The sequence below is a fragment of the Varroa jacobsoni genome, unplaced genomic scaffold, assembly GCF_002532875.2.
Source record: "Varroa jacobsoni isolate VJ856 unplaced genomic scaffold, vjacob_1.0 scaffold_1263, whole genome shotgun sequence".
In the NCBI taxonomy this organism is placed as follows: domain Eukaryota; kingdom Metazoa; phylum Arthropoda; class Arachnida; order Mesostigmata; family Varroidae; genus Varroa; species Varroa jacobsoni.
The window spans coordinates 529,291-546,834 of NW_019214165.1; the positions used below are offsets into that span (position 1 = coordinate 529,291).

Consider the following 17,544-nt stretch of genomic DNA (forward strand, 5'->3'; position numbering starts at 1 on the left):
TACGACGATAAATAATGATATTTAGTTACAGCTGTGAACGGCTACGCTAACTTTCGCTTATTTTAAAACAGTATCTAAATAAATAAGTACTCAATTTTATAACGCTAGCGAAACTTCACGTACGTATTTTAGTTTAAATTCCATGTCAACAGGTAAGTATTAAAAGCCCATTTGATCTGATGATATCAGCATCTCTAAAGATGATCAGGCGGGAGATCGTCCGGTATCTCAACGATGGTATGAGTCGTAGCCTACCTAATCTATGCTGAGTCTGCATGATGCACGATTAGTTCAAAGCTCGAAGAAAACGACAATCTACAGTCCGTTAACTGTCGCTGTTAGTCTGAAGATCGGATGCCGACAATAGGCCCGAACTTACAATAATCCGACCTATCGTCACGGTGTTCTATCAGGTGTACACAGTATAAGAAGATAGTCATCGGATTACGCGTTTCTGTCGAACAAAACTGAGCATTTCATTCGTTTTTGCCATATGAATTGTTTTCGTATCGTTGCTGGCTTTATTTGTTATGTGTACGTTACTTCAGTAATTCGTCACCCTGTAGCCTTCACACATTGGTCACTATGGCTCAAAACAATCAATCTTAACGCTAAAGAAGAGACTGATACGATTGTATAGAAACAATTCCCGGACCAACGCCTCCCTTATTTGCTGGAAACTTTCAATCATACTGATGATGAGCTCTTGAATGAATCTGATTTTCCGCAGATGTTTATATGTTAGTTCACAGCAGGTGTCCACCTCTATTCTCCGTTCGATGAGCAAAGTCCCGTTTTCGAACGCACTTTCCGCTTCGGACGTCGCACGGCAAAAACTTCTTTGACGTCCTCAAGCTCTCGCACCACACGAATCCCCGGTCCGCCCCCGCCGTAAGCCGCTTTAAGCATAACGGGTAGACCATAGTTTTTACAAAATCCCTATGCTTCTTCAGCACTCACAATGTTGGCTTGTCTGTACCAGGAATAACTGGGATGCCACGTTGGATGGCGCACTATCGCGCTGCAATTTTGTCGCCCATTTCGACCATGGGTTCCGGCGAAGGCCCAATAAAGTGAATACCGGCCTTACTAACAGCTTCCGCAAAATCTGAACGCTCATGATAAGAAACCATAACCAGGACGAATAGCGTCTACATCATTCTCCTTAGAAATTCTGATATACTTGGCAATATTAAGACACGCTTGTATTGGCGCCAATCCTCGACCGATCAGATAGGACTCGTCAGCTTTATGACGGTGCATATGCATTTTATCCTGTTCCGGATAGACAGCAACGGACCGAATACCCAATTCCGTATTGACCGAATGGCAATTTCACCCCGATTAGCAGCAAGAAGTTTCTTAATAGGTTGCCTTCCTGCCTTGCTCGAGCAGAAGCGTCTCTCAACGCGGGCACGATAAAGCTGCGCCGCACGGCAGCCTTTTGCTAACCACAGACTCATCGCACTCGGTACCCTTTGCTATAGCAACACGACTCATGACGTTTGTTGTTTCGATTCATTCGTTCACACATATACACAATGATTACTACGGCAGTGCTCGGCGAGAGCAGTACTCGAAATGGAAAGTATCCCCTAAATGCACGATGGCACATCGTCGTCCAGTACGAATCACTTCATCTCGAGTACAGCCGCACATCTGTTCAGTAGACCCAATTTGCGTGAGCCACAACTATCACAGTAATATAATGTTATATAACAATTATCTTTGGCAACCTCCCTGTAAATTAGGAACTAGATATTTGTGATTAGTTGGGTAAAAATTTAGCGTGTGGCGACTAATTATTATCATCATCGGTTAAATTTGTTACCCTCATGCAGCTAAACTTTTTGTTGCTCTCGTTGTTGTCACCTCTATTCCTCATTCAGCTCTCTCGTTAAATCACAGTCAATTTCGACCAATAAGTCGTCACCCTGCATCCGCATGTCCTTCACAGCTGTTACCAATTTCACTTCCCCTGCCACCGGGGCCTGGACGATCATCTCCATTTTCATCGCACTGAGTACAACAAGTGGGTCACCTTTCTTGACAATGTCGCCTACCTTAACCCTGACATCTATTATTGAACCTGGCATAGGCGCGCCAACACTGCCCGGATTTGCCTTATCTGCTTTTGGGTTCGATGCGATAACTTCCGAATGCGTTTTGTCTAGAACAAAAACAGACCTCAATTGACCGTTCAATTCAAAGAATACCTCCCGCTCGCCCTTCTCGGTAACGTTAGCAGATACCGCTAGCATCTTGATGTGAAGCGTTTTTCCACGTTGAATTGTAACTTCAAAGTTATCACCTACATCCGGTCCAACAAAGAAGATTCTCGTATCCAATTTGTCCACAGGTCCATATTGGTTTCGAAAATTAACGAAGTCCTCATAGACCTTGGGGTACATTGCATAGGACATGACGTCAGTGTCTCGAATATGAACCGTACGAAAATAGTCTTGCAGTTTCTCCTTTTGTGCTTCCAGGTCCAATGGAAGCAGATACTCGCCTGGTCGGCCTTCAATGCGATAGGTGTCCTTCAGGATTTGTGATCGAAGAGGCTCAGGGAAACCCTTATACGGTTGACCGATGTATCCCTGCATAAACTCTACCACTGATGTGGGGAAGCTCAGTTCTTGCGCCCTATTGATAATGTCTTGAGAGCTGAGTCCATTCTGTACCATGAACTGCGCAAGATCTCCGACGACCTTCGATGATGGCGTGACTTTGATAATATCTCCTAAGAGCTGGTTGGCTTCAGCATAGGCTTTCTTCACACTTTCAAAGTTTTCACCCAAGCCCAAGGCAAACGCCTGAAACTGGAGATTCGTGTACTGCCCACCAGGAATCTCATTCTCATACACGTCAGCATTACCCGATTTCATCGTTGTGGTACATTCAAAGGGAGCATACAACATGCGGGTTTGCTCCCAGTAGGCGGAATAGTCACTGACGTCTTTCAGATTGACCCTCGTATCGTACGGGGTGTGCTGTAAACAGGCTACCAGTCCACCCATTGTCGGCTGAGAAGTGATACCCGACATGGAGTCGACGGCTACATCAATAATGTCTGCCCCAGCGTGAGCACACGCTAACATCGAGGCAACCCCGACGCCAGCGGTGTCGTGGGTGTGAATATGAATAGGTACTGTGGGATGTCGCTCACGGAGAGCGCCGACTAACATTCGACATGCTTTGGGCTTGAGTAGGCCAGCCATATCCTTGATACAAATAACATGTGCGCCTGCCTTTATTAGTTCATCGGAAAGTTTAAGGTAATAGTCAAGGTTGTATTTCGTCTTGTAAGGATTCGCTACATCTCCGGTGTACGAGATCGCTGCCTCAACAACCCCGCCAGCCTTTCCGACCGCCTCAATACCAAGTTGGATATTGGGCAAGTAATTGAGCGAGTCAAAAATACGAAAGATATCCATACCGCATTGTTTGGCCAGCTCACAAAACTTGAAAACGACATTATCTGGATACGACGCATAGCCAACGGCATTAGCTCCTCGAAGCAGCATCTGGAACGGGATGTTAGGCACTTGTTTGCGCATCTCTTCTAGTCGCTCCCAGGGACACTCACGAAGAAAACGCATGGCTACGTCAAATGTAGCCCCGCCCCAGTTCTCAAGACTGTAGAAGTTGTGGAACTTACATGACACATAAGGTAAGACTTTTAGCATGTCAATGGTACGAACCCTCGTTGCTAGTAATGACTGATGAGCATCACGGAATGTGGTGTCCGTCAGTAGAAGTCCGTTGTGCCGCCGGACGGCTTTGGCGAAACCCTCAGGTCCTTCCGCGTCCAATATTTGTTTGAAACCTGAAACGGGTCTATTAGAAGTATCGAAGGATGGTTCAACAGGGGTAATTTTTGCAGGATTGAGACCCGTAGCTAATGGAGTCAACGGGCCATTGACAACAACGTCACTAAGGTAATAGAGCAATTTCTGAGCTCGGTTTCGAGCTGGTGTGAGCTTGAATAATTCCGGATGCTCATCTATAAAGTTCGTGTCAAAATTTCCGCTTAGAAACGTTGGATTCTGGATAACGTTAAGTAGAAAAGGAATGTTCGTTTTCACGCCTCGAATCCTAAACTCTCTTAGGGCTCGTCGCATTTTGTTAGCTGAAGCCTTCATATCCTTCCCGTGAGAGACTATCTTAACCAGTAGAGAATCATAATACGGTGAAATAATGGCCCCCGCAAAGGCCAGTGCACTGTCAAAACGGATGCCAAAACCTTCACCACTTCGGAACACCTCAATCCTGCCACAGTCTGGCTGAAATCCTTTTTCCGGATCCTCAGTAGTCACGCGGCATTGAATTGCACAGCCTGTAGTTTTGATGCTATTCTGGGTTAGCCCAAGCTCATTGAGCGTTTTGCCATTAGCAATCTCAATCTGCGACTGAACCAGATCCACTCCAGTGATTTCTTCAGTGATCGTATGCTCCACTTGTAGTCGAGCGTTTACCTCGATGAAGTAATAACTTCCGTCTTCATCCAGTAGAAATTCAACTGTGCCCGCATTTTGATAGCCAACATAGGAGCACAACTTGATGGCATCCGCGTGCATAGCGAGACGTACCTTTTCGGGCATACTTAGACCGGGAGCGATTTCAATAACTTTCTGGTGTCTCCTTTGCACAGAGCAGTCTCTCTCGTATAAATGGACCAAGTGACCTGTCTTATCGCCTAATACCTGGATTTCTATATGGCGAGGATGCTCAATGAAGCGTTCGATGAATAAAGCCCCGTTTCCGAACGCACTTTCCGCTTCGGATGCCGCTCGGCGAAAACTTTCTTTGACGTCCTCAAGCTCTCTCACTACACGAATTCCCCGTCCGCCCCCGCCGTAAGCCGCTTTAAGCATAACGGGTAGACCATAGTTTTTACAAAACCTGTATGCTTCATCAGCACTTACAATTGGCTTGTCTGTGCCAGGAATAACTGGGATGCCACACTGGATGGCGCACTTTCGCGCTGCAATTTTGTTGCCCATTTCGGCCATGACTTCCGGCGAAGGTCCAATAAAGTGAAGACCGGCCTTGATAACAGCTTCCGCAAAATCTGGACGCTCCGATAAGAAACCATAACCAGGATGAATAGCGTCTACATCATTCTCCTTAGCAATACTGATATACTCAGCAATATTAAGATACGCTTGTACTGGCGCCAATCCTCGACCTATCAGATAGGACTCGTCAGCTTTCTGACGGTGCATATGCATTTTGTCCTGTTCCGAATAGACGGCAACGGACCGAATGCCCAATTCCGTACACGCACGAAAAATTCGAATGGCAATTTCACCCCGATTAGCAGCAAGAAGCTTCTTAATCGGCTGCCTTCCTGCCTTGCTCGAGCAGAAGCGTCTCTCAGCGCGGGCACGATAAAGCTGCGCCGCACGGCAGCCTTTTGCTAACCACAGACTCATCGCACTCGGTACCCTTTGCTATAGCAACACGACTCACGACGTTTGTTGTTTCGATTCATTCGTTCACACATATACACAATGATTACTACGGCAGTGCTCGGCGAGAGCAGTACTCGAAATGGAAAGTATCCCCTAAATGCACGATGGCACATCGTCGTCCAGTACGAATCACTTCATCTCGAGTACAGCCGCACATCTGTTCGGTGGGCCCAATTCGCGTGAGCCACAGCTATCACAGTAATACAATGTTAGATAACGATTATCTTTGGCAGCCTCCCTGTAAATTAGGAACTAAATATTTGTGATTAGTCGGGTAAAAATTTAGCGTGTGGCGACTAATTATTATCACCATCGGTTAAATTCGTTACCCTCATGCAGCTAAACTTCTTGTTGCTGTCGTTGTTGTTGCAGTTTCCTGACCAAAAAGCCCCAGTTTTCTACCCCAAATGTGCGTCCAACGACCAGGCCACAAGGATATTTAGTGTTTCCTCGTTTTGCCCTTAGCCGAGCGAAAACCTTTGGCTTCTAAATATGTTTTATTTCGTCAAACTAATCTACATTAAACGACAGTGGCAGACGCGGTGTCGCTTAGGGTTCACAATTCTTAAACAATTCCTGGTGTTATTGGCAAAGGTATTGCATCTTGAGTTATACTTTTTACCTTAGCCATTCTGTTCCCCACCTGGCCTTCTAAATAGGGAGACCCATAGAATTCGGCTGCAGGAAAACAAGCAGGGTTATCAATTACTGTAGATAAGGGATCAAATCTTCGAATGTGGGTGGCAGACACAAGTTCCACACAAATTGCAAAATAGGAATACGTCACGTCTACGCTTGTTGATGAAAAAGGTATGTAAGTGAATAGATTAATATTTGGCTGATTCATCAATATAATCGGGTGGTGCGGACAAGGGTCGTGGGGGTTCGCGAGATAATGCGATAATTGAATGATCTGTATCAAACACTCATGTCGTATTTCCTGTTCGATTCTGTAATGGCATCATCTCTGCGCAGCAGTATTACCCCTCAGCCATATTACCGAATTACTTCAGCGTTAGAGAACTTACATACGAGGATTTTATTAGTCTCTATTCTACATAATGGTCAATTATCGGTACATAATGAGATTCAATTTTGACAGGACAACAATGAGACACTCTCGTACTTGTAGAACATAGATTTCAGTTTTGAGCTTTTCATAATTTCTGCATAGAATATATATTGGCTCACATAATGCACATTGGCGAAAATTCGGCGATCAGTAATGGTGGTATATTAGGGTGGTCTTATTATATGGGTCTCGACAACTAATGGAATTGCAGGGGTTTCACAGGAGGATACGTAAAGAAGTGCAATGAAAAATAATTCTAATAGCAATACTGGTCACATTAACAAGAAACACCGATAACGGGAAAGTAGAACGGATTCATTAAAACGAGGTGAGCTGATTAAGGTGCGGTAAGGGCAGTGATAATGAAAGGGCACAAATAGAAATATCATCTATAGGGCTCATGAAAACGATAGTTAATCACAAAGCTCTTAAATTACACTCAGCAGATTAATTGAAAGAGTTTCAGCAAATAAAAACTGCTGCCGCGAAAGATATACGAGGGTACACACCATAAACAACAAGTCTGCCTGGGAGGCAGGCACGTTGTTTGTGGGGTTAGGGGCATCGGGAGGAGTACGGGGTTGAACAATAAGAAGGTTTAAAAAGGGCACGGACATTTCCGGCTTGGAACTGCTTTGTTTCGCACTTACGGGCCGTTCGCCGTACGAAAGGGCAGCACCAAATTTGAGATTGTAAACTAAGGTTTGCATTCGCGGAGACGGAAATAACATGGACAGAAGACGATCAATATGAAATTGTCGAGTAAGAAGAGATTAAAGAAAGGAGCTATACCACTGCGCCGAGGTGAGTGGTTATCAACGGTCAAAGTACAACAAACAGGATGGGGAGAGCAAAACTACTTGAAAAAGCTGCCACTGTTTTTGAAAGTTTTAGAAAGCGGTACAGTGGAAAGGTAAGAGTTAGCCTGAGCTAGGCTTATCGGCGAGAAAGCGATTTTTAATTTCAATCAATATTCTGGTGTATATATCAATTAAGGCTCTGGTGGAGATGTAGGATTTTTGATTTCCTATAAGTTTCGGAGGGAACTCCCGAGATATTAACTTGGATGGATCTGGTAAGCGTACAACACGAGAACCGTGAAAAGGTATGATAAAAGAATTCTGGATGGGATAATAGTAGTATGAGCTACACGTTCGAAGGCCTTGGCAGCGCCGACAAATACTCCAACCGTCTCATTGCCATTGACGATAGTCCGACATGTTTCAGGGTTGCAAAGCGCTTTCGAAAGCCGAATTGATAAAAGGAGGAATTTAGATTTGAGACGGGATCGAGACTAAGCACATACAAAACAAAAAAGTCCTTTTCCAAGCAAAAAAGATGGTGGTTATGGCAGTAAAGGCGGTCGCGAATGAACAGGTAGCCAGGGAAGCGTCTGGGCATTGCCTCAAAGGATATGCTATGTGTGAAGACCTTAGGCGTCGATGGTGCTGCTATTTTATAATTGGCTCTAAAGCTACTGCGGACTTCTATGATAAGGACTGCATTTGAAACGCAAACGGTCGAGTAGTGGCTATCTATTTAGCAAACGAGGCGTGGTCGACATAGGTGCAAGCGTGAAATCCGGTGGAAATACCTATCCAGTAAAAAAGCCCAGATTCGCAAAGCTAAATTTATTCACAGCTAGGATGCTGGGAACCTAATTGGTTGATATTGGTATATTTTAGGCGAAAAATATAGGAGGTTCAAAGTGATCGCGAGTTATCACGATGATCGAAATAACAAACACATAGAAAATTATAGACACAGATAAATATTATATATATTTACCTATTATATATATAGGTAAAAAAATCGTGTGAAGCAGACTCTAGTGCTTGCTCCAGTAGATGCTCATGGCAATAGTAACGCCCTTTAAGCTTAATTATACAAGAAGTATTCTGTATAATTTTTCCTTAGCCGAGAAACAGACTATTTGTCCCAATGTTTATTTAGAAAGTTTCAAAAATTAATATAACTTAATTTTTATCAGTTTCAGCTCCTTCAGTACATACATAGGGTGACCGGAATAACCATTCATCCGAATAGCCGCAATTCATAATTATGTTCCCTTTAATATTAGTATCGTCTTAGGCTAAATAGTGTTCCAATAGATTTCTCCCAATAGTGGTTCTCGAAATTTGCTCCTTGGATGTGGACAGTTCGCCGCTAAGGCAAATCTACTTTGTTTCCTTCTAGTGCATAAGAAAGGACCAGTGTATCTGATCCTTACTGAGAGGATGCCTTAACTTTTCATTGAGGCCTCAGGCTGTAGCTTATCGAACTTGCTATCAGTTCTGTTTACGCTTTCGCCCGGTTCAAGTACGGCCAGACACGGCACGCCTGCACTATTTCACATTGAAAAACGTTACTACAAAATCGTTCACGTTAAGTTAAACTTGTACGTTTAGTCTATCGACGCCAACAGCAAACTGGAATTATTAGTGTTATGATAGATGCCACGGAACTCGGGACTATTGAGATGGACTAATGCTTAAATAGTTAGCAACTTTTGAACGGAGCTGCCTCTACGAACCATTTCAACGTATTTATGTATACCATCTAGTCGTATTCCCTCTTAAGCGAGCCCTTCTTCCAAGCCTACAAGTACGCTTTTCCACTGCTGTTTGTGAGGCAGTGAGCATTAAAAGATCCTTGAGAATCCACTGATTCGGCGATTTAGCTAGAATAATAAACATTAGAGTAGACGCTGTACAAACGTACTTCATATTTTGCATAAGCTATGCCACTGTTCATTTGTCATAGATTTATCAACGTCTAAACTTCGGAAGCGAAACTACCGAGTCTCATGCTTTTTATCAGCACCGATCTCCGCTACACCTCAAAACAACTGATGCAATATTATCAATTTTTGCTGACTGGCGTTGATCTGATAATGCAGACTACGCTTATAATAGATAACATTTTCAGGCTAAAAATACGAGTAATCTCGCAGCTATTTATTGACGCCTAATAATAAGATGCATTTACTACAAACAGAAAATAACTGCAAACTTATAGGCTAACCCTGAACAACTTAAATGCGAAAACTCTATAAGTAAGCTTTTATTGCAGATTTTAAATGCGGGTATCGGGTTAACAACTGGCTCAGACTCTGAGCTTATTATGCAGATCCTTTCCCAACCGCCGCCGGACACATCGGAAAAAAATGGTGCAGATTGGCCAGCGCGTATTCGCAATCTTATGTCACTTACGCCGACAGCTTACTCTCTAGTTATGATGCATGATGATATGATTTACGCTGTGAGGGATCCGTTTGGCAATCGGCCATTGTCCATTGGAATGGTGTTACCCCCTGGAGGACCCAGAGGTATGTCAGTATCTGCCGATTATCATGTCATTTATTAAATTTGTCATGTGAACAGATGGAAGGAGGCCAATAACTTTTGGGGTTGACTGGGAATTGACAAAGTGCTTGATAGTTAAAGTTACTTAGTTTTCTTTCGGCTTTGTACAACAGACACAAACTTGCATTTTTAAGAAAGATATTTATGTTCACGGTGTTGCTGAATATGATATTAACTTCAATGACTATCTCGTTGCCCATTTCTGTCTTCATATTGCTTCTTTTTTGGTTTCTAGAGCGATCTAACGTTTACATGAACTTTTAAAAATTTAGAGTAGCTTTATCTTGACGGAGCGACGTAATTTCAAAGAGGTAACGAAGCATTGTTAGTACTTTGACAGTCTGATTAAAATAAAGTACAGATAATTGACCCAAGATCGCGGGACGTCTGTTTCAAAGTCACAGGACGATTAGACCTATTATCATGAATTAGGGCAATTAAACAAATTTGTGAATTTAAACGAGGAATACTCGCGGATTCAAATTATGACGAATTTACACTGAACAGGTATAACTAACTTAATAAGTTAGAGTGAGGAAAATGACAGTTTCGTATTGGATGAGTGTGTATTTATAGTACGAATCATGGATAAACGCATCAGCCATACTTGGGTGTTCCACTGTGAGGTCAAAAGTATCGACAAAACGCCTTGTGTTGATCGGCTAATAGTCAACCCGTAACCAAGCATATGACCCCACACTGGCCTGCATTTGCTCTCATATCCAATTTGAGACCGTTGGGTTTTGCAGGCTGTTCTTCTCCATTATTGGTCCTTTTTTCTTTTTTGGAAAATTAAAGTAGGACAAGAAAGGCCCGTTTTTTTGTTCCGCGGCGTTACAAAACAACAAGGCGCTGAAAAATAGTGTTAATGTCATATTATATAAAATTTTTGGAAATCAAGCTACGGGTTGAATTGAACTGTCCGAGTGCTACCAGACGTGGAAGATGGCCGTCAGAGGACTCGCAGAATAGACATCTCATACTCGTTATGTTGGACTATACTTTTGCTCTTGCTTAGTGAAGGTTTATAGCAACAATCGTGCCGGAACCTATGAACGAAAAAACTATCTCATCCCGAGAATCTCAATGCACTCGATCGAGATTTGCCCCTACGCGTCATTACGTGCGAAGAAACGTAGCTGTACGGATGGGATATAACGTACTAGCACAAACGGCTAGATATCGCTCTTATATCGAGCCCAGAGAGCAAAGAACTGTAAAACCTTAGGTCAGAAACCAAGCGTCCTCTTATCGTGTTTCTCAATTACCCGGGAGACGTTCGCGGTAGATCTGTAGAGACGTATGTTGAAGGGTAGTAAAAAAAAAAAAAAAGGGTAGTACAATCTTGATTATCAACTAGAAAATAGTCAACCGTATACATATAATTCGAGGAGGAATGGTAGTAATTTAACGATCAGGCTAAATCTGCTGTATGATTACGATAGCTGAATTCTATTTGATGACAGTTGAACATCGATTGTCTTATCTTTTACCTAGCTCATCTTATCATGAGCCTCGCTTAGCGAATCTCGAAACTTGCTTTCGCCATATTATAGGGTAACAATGTCCAGGTGGTCTGGCAGTTGCTGCTGCTGCCGCCACTATCATCGTCGTTGCTTCTGCCGGACACGTTCTGGCGTTCTTCTCAGACGATTTTAGACAACGACAGTGGCAAACCAATACCCGGACGCTCGGCGTGCCGATCGTGCACCATTGTCTCTCGCTAGCGACTTTTTTTTTATTTTCTAGCTGTGATCGCAATACGATATGAAAAAATGACCGCGTACAGTTTGTAATGACAAACTCCCCGGGGCACTGTCAGGGTCAGCTTCCACCTGACTCTCTGGGTGAGTGGCAAACATACGATGACAAAAACAGAGCGCCGTGTACAGCTTCAGCTCTGCAGTGAACCCATATATGCCTCCCTTAGCCTAGACAGCAGCCGTGTGGATGCGGGTGTCGCCTTTAAGACGGATGGATCCCTGGTAAAATAGAGGATGCAGGATATGCAATAAAAACTATGAAATATATAATGATGGAGTGTTCCGTACGCCGTAGATGCAAGCGTGTGGTTTGCAAATGAACTATATTAGCGGACCGCAACGCGGTCGATTGTGTACACGGACAATGCGAGCAGGGTAACTAAACACACTGCCTGTTGGTTCGATCTCTGGAATAGAAAAAAACAAAATGGAGGCGAAGCAGACCGGTATTCGCGCATAGGAGCGATGTTATCTTTGTAATGAAAATGAATGTAATGTAATAAAAAATTTCGATGTACATCAACTCAAGAAACAGATGTAAGAAAAGTGAATAGGTACTATGATACAAAAACCATTTTTTGGAAAACGGTTCGCTTTCAAATGTTGATGATAAAAAGGTAATGAACTGGTGAAATATACACATCGTATAGAAGACTGATACGCAAGTTCGATATCATCGAAAACAAGATTTTCTCAGTGTATCCTGCTTATCGATAAGTCTGTGTTTAGTATGAAATCTCTTTCGGACGCTCATTTTCTATCAATTCAAATAGGATTACTCCATTATGTATGTTTCATAATGGAGGCATATTGCGACCAAGATATTTCTTCCGATTTTGTTGAAAGAACACCAAATAATATTTTAGGCATCAACACAGATCTATTATACGAGCAGTATAATTGGTTCACCGTAAGAAGTTCGGTTCGTATGCTACTCAAGGCCTATAGTTTTTATCTTGTTCACACAATGAGTCTGGTTACAAGTGTTTCATTTTTAACCCAGATGTTTATATAAGCCGTGCCATTTGTTGGGTCTACTAGCTTGACCGATGTACAACGGCCGTTCACAAAGGTTACTTGATGCAGCAATTGAATGGAAATATTTTTCGAGACTACGTCACCAATGAACAGGCCAAGCAATAAAGCTGCTTTACCACAAGGATGCAAGTTCGCGACTTGGTAGACATTAACGGTTCGAACATTATTAGTATATATATATATATATATATGTATATGTATATATAATTAAGTGCTTTTAACACACATATGTGTCGGAGTGTATTAATGTGTGAAACAACTGTCACTCTGATAACGATCAATAGGTCTTACAAAATGTAAATACTAAATAGATCGCTCTATTCGATGAACTCATTCTTACGTTAGTATACCTGCGAATTTTGCGTTTCCAGATCCCGAGCATCCTGAAGAGTCTGCCGAAGGTTGGCTGGTATCATCAGAATCCTGCGCATTCAAATCAGTCGGCGCTACCCTCTATCGAGAGGTGCTTCCCGGCGAAATTGTTGCCCTGACCCGAGGAGGTCCTGTCAGCTGCTGCATCGTACCACGGCCATTCCCGGTTGATCCGGCATTCTGCATATTTGAGTACGTGTACTTTGCAAGGCCCGACTCCATTTTTGAAGGCCAGATGGTCTATGATGTTCGCATGGAGTGTGGTCGTCAGCTGGCACAAGAAGCATTTGTCGATGCTGATATCGTATCAACTGTGCCTGAATCCGCCACACCATCCGCCCTCGGTATGTAAATAGCAGCGTATTTCATTCGAACTCGTTTCGTCACCCTTACTATTGGATTCTGACCGCTTCCGTTCTCCGACTGAGCAGACCTAATTAACAGATAATGAGCCATCCGGAATTGCTTGCGTTTATTTCATGCACAAATACTGCACGAATAATGAAACAAATTTGTGGGACCTTATTAAATCGATGAAAAAAACGGCTTTAGCAATATCTTACTAGCTAAAAGTTATAGTTCTTGTCTGGGCTATTATTTCTACTAGGAACGAAGTATTCCCCGACCACTTACCGAAATCATTGGACAGCGTCGAATGGTACTGCTTTCTGTATAGTAGGCTGGGTAAATATGCAGTAAGGATTGAATATCTATTGACCTCTAAAACAATAAGTACCGCGATGAAATCTGCTGAGGATTTCATAACCCAAATTGCTATATGGCTTGGTTTTGACAACTCGGGCGACATATTCAAAGCGCGCTGTCTACTGATGACAAGACATCACCGTAGTAAGACTCTCCGTAAAGATTTGGTAAGGTCCTGTCATGAAAATTTTGAAGCTGAAACGGCTAGTTAACTTAAAACCCCAATTTGCTTGTAAAGCAATTTTCACTATAGTTAGATAGACTGATTTAATGATCAATAGCGAACATTACCGGGCCTCAGTAATGTGCATTCTTTTCTGGCATTATTGCTTTCCTTAAGTAAGCCACTTACCCTGGGTAAAATGTATTCTGGCAGAAGTCGCTGGAAGCTGTAGGACCCACTTTCTATCGTCACGGGCATTCAAAGCGTTGGAAAATGTCACAATGTACATTCGTTTTATAAAATAGCTGGTATGATTTACTGCCAGCACGAGACGCCTATACTTGCATAAGTTAATTAGGTCGTACTCCCCTGGTTATGATACTATCCAGAAGACTGGATAATTCTTTAGCAATTAGGAGAACATGATTCTCCACTATTCTAATTAGTACAAACTAGTATTAGAAATTATCTGTTTTGTATCAGTTCAACGCGGCACCAGTCGAACTGTGAACAAAGTTCATTATCGAGAACTGGAAGGTTTATAATAGACTTGATAGAAAATGATAGCGCAATATGTGGGACTTATGTGTGGACGGCCCGAATATCAACGACCAGCAGCAATCGTGCACGGGCTAGAATTGGTACGCATATGCAATGGAAGACGCAGCACTATCTTTTAACTAATTCCAACTTAACCTAAGTCTAACATATATTTTTCCCGCCTACAGACGAGCTCGTCGCCGTCATTCGCATTATCACTGTGTTCCACGATCGCCGCAATCCCCGTTGGAGTTTTTGATTCTAGCTCTCCCGGTCGTGTTGTTATCTTGCAACACTTATACTTTTATACCTTGTTTTGACAATTCGATCAGAGTGTTTTATAGTAATGTCGATAGCTTCATGCTACTGCTGACAATGTACCCTGATTTAGATACTCTTCAATCATATTTTAGTCGACTATGTCTGGTTCTGTAACGAAGGCGTCATACATATTCCGTACGTGTGCTTTAGTCTACATTTCAGTACATTTAAGTAGCGTAACATAAAAAAGCACAGTATTTTCTTGAAAAACCAGGTCTTCATGCGAAAGGTTTTTCTAAAAAAAGCCGTTTTCGGAGTGATCGATTGCGAAACAGGGACCCTTCTTACACATTTTAAAACAATTCATATATATATATAAATGATTGATAATGTATGAATCTGTATGTGCTAACCGTTTTGAAAACTACTTGTTTTGCATCTGTAGAACGGGCTAACAGTTAATAATATCATTATAATAGTTGTTATTATAACCAGGTTTGTGTTATATTAATGTTCTTCTTTTGCCTATCGCCCATCCCCCCCCCCACCTGATTCTATGCGCATCGTTATGTCTTCATTAAACCTTTCGCTTGAGTTCCTCCTGTTTAGCATTTTACTGTTACGTTGCTTAGTCTCTGCTGAAAAGACTGCTTATTTCTATAATTACTTCTGATCTACGTCTGATGCACATATCAATCTTCAGTACTTCCGATCTGCAATCTCAAACAATTCTAATGTCTCACAATTGAACTTTAGTAAACTACTGCAATCTTTCGAAAAGAAAAAATAGAAGATTTCCTTTTTTGCTTCACTTTTTTGATAAAATTAATTGTAAATAACTGTCACGGCGTTCTTTTTCTGTATTATGTTAAGCTTTTAGCCTGACCCACTTCTTATTCGTTTGAGCATTCAGCCCAACATTCTGGCCAGTTAGTACTACCGAATACATCATATATACCGGCGTCGTATGCAAGTTCGAAGAAAGTTTGCCATAACAGACATCCGCCTATCCGTGACTATTGACAAGAAAGCTAGTTATTTTTAGAACAAACCACAAGCTCATCATGGTTGAAAAAAATGTATCGTTCTAACAGTTGGAACGAAGACCAGTAATTATTCCCTCTCTTCATGCGGAACGGACTCCATTGCAATTATCGGCCTTTCGTTTAAGCTTGCAATCCACAATTATTGTGATTTACTTTTACTACCACAAGTTATTGTCAGTGTATATAGAATTTGGTGAAAGTGCGACGAAGACTTCGATGAGGCGGGGCTCAAAGATCCTCAATAGCGCTTCTATTTAAACGGCTCGAGATTGCTTAAAAGTGGTGTAAAAAAGGGCTATTTCTAATAATTCCAGATGCAGAGGCTAGCGGCCGTCGCCGAGCAATTGCTGCTAACTGGATCGTCTTTTTGACTTGCCATCAGCCCGAAATTTAATCGTATCTTTTTTATATGAATAATATCTTAAATGGGCCCAAATCTATAACTACTGCCATTGATATAAGCGCTGCCATTGAGAGGTAGGAATATTTCGAAGACTACGTGCTTGTTTGAATCGCAAACGGAAACAGTGATTGAGGTTTTATTCAGTGAGCGTTACACCTTTAGAGCATAGACAAAAAAATTTCGCCACATATAAATATATATACACATCGCGTATATATACACATATATGGTACCTCAAATGGCTGTACTAGCGACGTAGCTGTCGCCTAACCACTCGCTTTTACAAATTTACACATTTGTTTGTTATCACTGAAGTAGGTACGTTATTACGGGCACGAAGCACAATAAAAGCTTGCTAAAGTTCATCCATTTCCACTTGTTTGTTCTTCCTTTATTCTTTCCCTTCAAAGCGAACTGCCTTTTTGGAAGATGTCTTCACTATTTGCAACCATGACAGCTAAATACCTTCATTCTCTATTATTTTCTTCTCTACCAATATGCTACGTGCAAACACGCCAGAAACATTTTTTTGACAAGGGATGTTCTGAACGTACGCGTAAATACATGTAAATTATATGAAGGCCTAGGTTCGCCATAGACAATGTGATATATACGATTGTTCTTGTGTGCTATTTCAGCAACAAGGACTAAGGTAGCCGATTATGGTACAATGAAAAAAAAAATCTAATAACAAGGAAGCACTTCTCTCTCTGTTCAACTTCTATACGATCAGGAACGAACTACACAGAGCGCGAAATGGAAATAGCTACCCATAATTTAGCAAATTACATTTGGGCATTTTGGCTATTGAATGTCGTTTGTGTCGTGAAATGAGCGGCAGTCGGTAGCCGGTTGGCCTTGCAAGCCTAATGTGTTCAAGGCGTACAAGCATCGTCTAGAAATGAGTCTTTCTTTTCAGATACAAACTAACTGTACGAGATTATTATAGGATGATTCGAGTGGCAGTGGCGCTAGAGTCCCACTTAGCCAACGGTCGATATACGTACAGTTGCTAGCAGCGCCAGCGCTACTAGAAGTCACATTGAATTTTACTAGCTGCGACAGTATACGTCAACGTAAGCGGGACGGGTTGAAGTTTCCTTGCAGCTTTGCCTTCTGAACGTGCTGAATAATAATAATAATAATAACAGTAATATTAATACTGCATGATTCCAGTAGACTGAAAACAACGCAGGGCAACCTCATCAAGGTAATTTTTCTCGAAGATAATTGAGCGCCGCCCCCTGAAGCTCTGCAATAGGGTGAAAGGAATTTGATAAGGGCAGGAAGTGCCAGTCGGGTGTCCTTCGAGATATTTTCGAATATCAGAATACACAAC

General features: G+C 42.2%; 1 protein-coding gene and 1 pseudogene across 2 annotated transcripts in view; one reads left to right on the plus strand and one right to left on the minus strand.

Moving 5' to 3' along the window:
- Nucleotides 1–17,544, plus strand: part of LOC111268195 (amidophosphoribosyltransferase) — a 37,684-nt gene that overhangs the window by 4,901 nt on the left and 15,239 nt on the right. For both annotated transcript variants that reach the window (XM_022847019.2, XM_086971575.1), the window contains exons 5-6: nt 9,622–9,877; nt 13,087–13,431. In XM_022847019.2, coding sequence (XP_022702754.1) covers nt 9,622–9,877; nt 13,087–13,431 — 601 coding nt within the window. The remainder of the gene's footprint in view (nt 1–9,621; nt 9,878–13,086; nt 13,432–17,544) is intronic.
- On the minus strand, nt 95–5,812 carry LOC111268193 (pyruvate carboxylase, mitochondrial pseudogene; annotated as a pseudogene).